General features: G+C 47.3%; 1 protein-coding gene across 1 annotated transcript; it reads right to left on the bottom strand.

Annotated features, from left to right (window-relative positions):
• Positions 1 to 2,270: 2,270 nt before the first annotated feature.
• gpr142 (G protein-coupled receptor 142) lies at positions 2,271 to 4,284 on the bottom strand (the record flags this gene model as incomplete). Its single annotated transcript, XM_079293401.1, has 2 exons — positions 2,271 to 3,229; positions 4,146 to 4,284. 2 exons carry the CDS (start codon positions 4,282 to 4,284, stop codon positions 2,271 to 2,273), a joined length of 1,098 nt encoding a protein of 365 aa, XP_079149527.1.
• Positions 4,285 to 6,000: the final 1,716 nt, after the last annotated feature.

Genomic DNA, 6,000 nt, shown 5'->3' on the forward strand with positions numbered 1-6,000 from the left:
TTCATCATGTTCAGATTCACTGAAGCAGAAACTAAATGATTTGGCTGTGACGATTCAACTGAACAGACGTTTTTCACATGAACTATTCGGATGCACATGTGAGCCCGCGAGTGAGTGACGCTTTGTCCAGGATGTGTTTGAAGTCCGTCCTTTGTCCATGAAGTCCACGTCTCCAGCATTGAGACAGATATGTCTGATAGGACACACTGGTCTCTCCGTGAGGTGCTTTGTCTTGTCAGCGGGACACCTGCTGAGGACAGGTGGCAGACAGACGGGGGACGTTTGTCCTCACCCTTCTCCTGGTCCCCTCCTCACCTTCTTCTTTCATCTGAATAGAACCTGCTCTTACATCTTGGCTTCACATGACTGCTCATTCAGTCCCCCCCACCATCTCAACCGGCCACTACACGCTCTCTTACGCTCTGTTGTTGCCAGGCAGCGGGAGACTTCAAAGGAACGGTTTGTATCTAAAGAGTTTCCCCACTGGGGATCAATAACGTGTTCTAATCGAATCTATCTGCCGTCTACGTCCGGACTCTCACAGCTCAATGAGGGACGACACGAGGACACTGACACTGTGTCCCTCACTGTTACAGTCAACACAATGAGGACTGTGGAGGGACCAGAGCAGGCATGTGGGAACCAGACTGGGTGGTCAGAGGAGATATTTATGTATATATATATGTATATATATATATGTATATATATATATATGTACTGTACTTGAGAGTGCATTGCTGAGTGAAGCATTAAAACATGTTTGTGACGATACAGGAAGTGTTGTAATGAATGCTGCTGCAGTATTTGATGTACTTTGGCCCTCAGAAAACAATGAACAAGAAAACGAGCTTGTGAACAAACAGCCATGAAATCTCACTTTGTTCATAAAGTTGCAACATGTTAGCAAACAACTGACAAAGAGCAACATCAGCGTTGATCAGGAGATGTTTCTGATGCGTCTGATCAATAGAATCTCCTTCTTGCTCTGGTTTTAGTCTCCACCGACTCGTGAGAACAAACATCTGGCTGTTTGGTGCCGGGCAGCTAGTGAACGACGGCTTCATCCAAAGCAGTCGCCAGAACAAAAACCTCAGCGTTGCACATTCAAACCACTCAACCCAAAATATGTTTCACAAATACATTTCATATCAGCCCCACATCTCGCTAGCAGAAACGTGCACCGCTACGTAGCAATGCAAAGTCTGCGCTCACTTCTGAAAGTCCTCTTTGTTCGTACGAGTTGCTCCGACCAAAAGCAGAAAGCTCGACATTCATCATAATTGTGGTTTGCAGAAACACACAATGACTGAGCTGCTTTTACAACTTTAAAATTGTGGGAGTGAAATGTTTCCTGTTGTAGCAAATGGAAATGTACCAGCTATCGGTGCTCGTGTTCGTACATGCACGCGAGTGTGTATCCTCTCTGTGTGTGTGTGTGTGTTTGTGCAGACCATCAGGCTAACCTGAGGTTTGTTTAGAGCTGAGGCTGGTGATGCAGCGGGGGGGCTGTTTGAAGAGCAGGGTCTCCTCTCCTGCCGCTCAAACAGCGAGCTTTCATTTGAGGCTCCATCCAGTTGCATTTCATGCAGAATAAACACGCCTCAGCAGCTGTCTGTGCCTGAGAGCGCCGCAGAGACGGAGAGCGTTATTTCGGGGTTTTTTGCTCTATTGGCGATGCTCAGCAGGGCGGGTCGTCTTTTTTGGGGGCATTCTGCGTCTTTACACAACGGCACAAATAGCAGCCAGTTCATATTTAAACTCTCATCTTTGCTGCTTCCAGAGTGGATGTCGTAGCCGTGTGATTGGACAGACAAACTCAACGCTGTGGTAAAAGTGGGACTGCGTGGATGAATTGATTACACTCAGTGTTGCTGATCACATGATCAGTTTCCTTCCTCCCATTCTTCTCCTAATCATGGATCTAACAGAGAAAACAGGCTGTTGTTCTTTCCTAATTTCTCGTAACAACACCAAACATATTTTGTCACATTGCTACCAAATATGGAAAAGAAAACTTGTAATTTGTCATATTCTCTTGAAGAAAAGTAATAAGCTGTGAGGATTATCTGATGTACATGGACGAACAACAGCCGGTGACATGTTCTAGTACAAAAAACAAAGTTCTCGGAGGCCCGTTGAGAAGGACTCAGGGCTGACTGGCAGCTGTCCACGGTCCACGCTGGAATGCAGCGAGCCTCTGTGGGGGTCAGAAGTGCTCCGGGGCCGTGGGATGATGGGTGTTTTGGATTAAGAGGAAGGGGGTCGCGGGGTCATGAGGGCTTTCTGGCCCTGCGAGGTGACAAGGGGGTGGAGTCCCGCTGCAAGCGCTTGTTGTTCCCACTGTACAGAGAGGAGATGGAGGCGTCGGTGGGGGCCTGCGGGTGAGGCAGCGTACGTCGAGGGTACAGCGGGCCCCCCCTGAGCAGCAACACGTCCCGCACGGCGCCGCAGAACGGCTTGCTGACGAAGCAGTAGAGGAAGAAGTTGACGGCCGTGTTGAGCATGGCCAGCATGTTGGACAGGTCGTAGACCAGGTGGACGCGCCAGTCCCGGTGGACCGAGGACACGTACAGGTGGTAGATGACCACCACGGTCCTGGGCGCCCACAGCACGGAGAACACGGAGGTGATGGCCAGCAGCATGGCCGTGGGTTTCCCAAGTCGGCGAGGAGGCGCCGCCGTGGGCCCGCGCTCCTCCTCGCAGCGCTGCTGCCTCTGCCTCGCCTTCAGCGTGTGGATTATCAGAGAGTTCAGCACCAGGAAGATGCTGCAGGGCAGGAAGTAGATGATAGTCACATGCGTCCAGACGAGGACGGTGTCCAGGGCCGTGGGCGGGTGGCTGTTCCGCCACATGTCCGACCACCAGAAGAAGGGCACGCCGGACATCAGGGACAACGCCAGGACCGCCGCGATGATCCTCCTGGTGCGTGCGGGGTAGCTGATCTGGCGGTGGAGGAGCGGGTGGCACAGCGCCACGTAGCGGTCCACGGTGAGGGGCACGGTGGACCAGATGGAGGCGTGGTTGGCGGCGAACTCGGCGGCACTGACGGAGTGCAGCAGGAGCTCGGGGACGTCGCGGTGAAAGACCGCCGTCTCCAGCAGGAAGCCGACGAAGATGATGAAGAGCTGGGAGAGAATATCTGAGCACGTCACCGCCAACAGGTAGTAGTACAGAGACTTCTTGGTGCGGGACGCCAGCCGGGACAACGCCACGGCCGTCAGGATGTTCACTGAAATCATACAAAGAAGAAGATTAGATCATATTATCGATTCATGAGATTTAAAGCTGCAGTTGATTCACATTAATTATACATTTCTATAGCGTGATACCTTTTTATAGGGAAGAACAAATCAATAACAGTCAGATACTGGTTGTTTTATGGATTAAGTAATCCTAGCTTGCATTTGTAAAATGCATTGACAGCAGTTTACGTTACAAAGCATTGATTTGATTTGTCTCCTTGCCACACATCTCGTACAGTATCTCCTCTCCTCTTTTTTCCATCACCAGACGTTGAGGACCCCTCTGTTGACTCTGGCCTCTTCCATTCATTCTCCTTTGGGTACGATGACATGACGCGGCTGAACGCCGGATCAATACCAACTCACCGCCATCGTTCAGTAGACGAAGCGCGTAATGAGAACAATGCGGAGGTGAACACGGCCCATCAAAGAAGACAGTTATTTCCACTTTCTGAATCATTGATGCATTGTGATGCAGATCAAGGGCTCGATGGATGGATTGATAATCAGACGCTCAAAACAAAGTGATGATCAGATGATTGGATTATTGCAACCTGTGGAAGGAGCCATCAGACCGTAGTCATGTGCTGCAACAGTGCTGCTGGTCCTCTAACACACCAGTGTATTGATTTATTCCGTCCTCTGCAGTTTCCACTTCTGTTAGAAATAGATATCAACACAAACCGTGCTGTGACTGAGATTCAGTGCAAATACAACGAATAGAATCACGTAGTGCATCAGTTAATATTCAAACCCTAAAATGACAGTTCACCTAAATTACAAGTGTACTCACGTACAGGACTTAAGAGATACTGTCAAGTGTTTCACGTCGTTATTGAATTAAAGCCAAACTGTCTGCAAAGGTGCACATGTCTCACTACGAGGCATCGTGACAGCGTATACCTGGTACTCCCACACAAAGCAGAATGCTGTAGTAGATGACCGGGATGGAGCCCAGGACACATTTGGACCTCTGCAGCTCCTCGGGTTTCAGGCCCAGCTCCCGGTAGCCGGACGCTGTCACATTGGACCAGTCGATCATGACCGTGGCGCTTCCCCTGGGAAATAAGGTGGAGACAGAGAATCGGTCGTGAGACTCAGAGTTAGTGTTTTAATTATAGACATCAAGAAAACAAGGCAAGGCAAGTTTATTAGTACAGCACATTTCAACAACAAGGTAATTCAAAGTGCTTCACATGAAACCATTAAAAACATCAAAACACAAGGCAAAAGAAAAGGAGATTTAAAAACAATTAAAGAAACAGTGCAAGAAATAAAATGCAGAAATGCAGGAAATTGATGAATATATGAATTGAATGTGGTTCAATTAAAGGCAGCAGCAAACAGAAAAGTCTTCAATCTTGATTTAAATGAGCTGAGGGTCTCAGCAGACCTGCAGCTTTCTGGGACTTTGTTCCAGATATGTGGAGCAGAAACACTGAACGCTGCTTCTCCATGTTTAGTTCTGACTCTGGGAACAGGAAGTAGACCGGTCCCAGACGACCTGAGGGGTCGGGATGGTTCATAAGGTAGCAGCAGATCAGAGATGTATTTTGGCCCGAAACCATTCAGTGCTTTGTAAACCAACAGCAGGATTTTAAAGTCAATTCTTTGTTGGACAGGAAGCCAGTGCAAAGACATCAGAACTGGAGTGATGTGATCCACCCTCCTGGTCTTAGTGAGGACTCGAGCTGCAGCGTTCTGAATCAGCTGCAGCTTTCTGATGGACTTTTTACAGAGACCTGTAAACACACCGTTACAGTAGTCCAGTCTGCTGAAGATAAATGCGTGGACAAGTTTTACACATCCTGTTGAGACATAAGTCCTCTAATCCTTGATATATTCTTCAGGTGATAGGAGGCTGATTTTGTAATTGTCTTGATATGGCTGTTCAGGTTGAGGTCTGAATCCATAACTACACCTAGATTTCTGGCTTGGTTTGTGGGTTTTAACATCAGTGACTGAAGCTGAGCGGTGATTTTCAATCGTTCGTCCTTGGTATCAAAAACAATTACTTCTGTTTTATCTTTGTTTAATTGAGGAAAATTCTGTTACATCCAGTTGTTGGTTTGGTCAATGCAGTTACCCAGCCCTTGTATGGGATTATAGTCCTCTGGTGACATAGTTATGTACAAAGGGAGAACTCTCGGGATCTAGTTTCTAATTGTCAATGAATCCCACGAAGAGACTAAAACCAGCACCAAATATGTCCACTAACGAGTGTTGTGAGTGATATCTGTTCTACCTCTGAGCCACAGAGCGCCATGAAGAACCCATCAGGAGCCTCACAGTTGCTCCTTCATCCCCATGAACACAGGCAGTGTCGTTGATTCTGACTCAATGTCGTTGATTCTGACTCAATCACACAAATGTGCCGTTCCCTCCTCACTGCAGTGACCACCTGTTTCATGAAATCACTGATGAAACTGTATATTTGTGATGTTTGTAAAGATTTACGTTGTCGGAAGGTATTAGAAGGATTTGCTCCGTAATACTGACACCCGAAGATACAGTATGATAGAAATGATTATAATATCATGATGGTGTTTAACACAGAGAAGCAGATTCTCACATTGGAGAAGCTGCATCAAGATGACATTTCAGCTTGAAAATGTTTTTTTGTTGAGGAATGAATTATTAAGTAATCGTTAATAATAACTCCGGTGGATCTCTGGGTCTTCAGATGAAGTTAAATTTACATAAATGAACTATAAATTCATGGTTTCAGTGACAGAGGACAGACCTGATATCAGAAATG

The sequence above is a fragment of the Melanostigma gelatinosum genome, assembly GCF_949748355.1.
Source record: "Melanostigma gelatinosum genome assembly, chromosome: 21".
NCBI lineage: Eukaryota > Metazoa > Chordata > Actinopteri > Perciformes > Zoarcidae > Melanostigma > Melanostigma gelatinosum.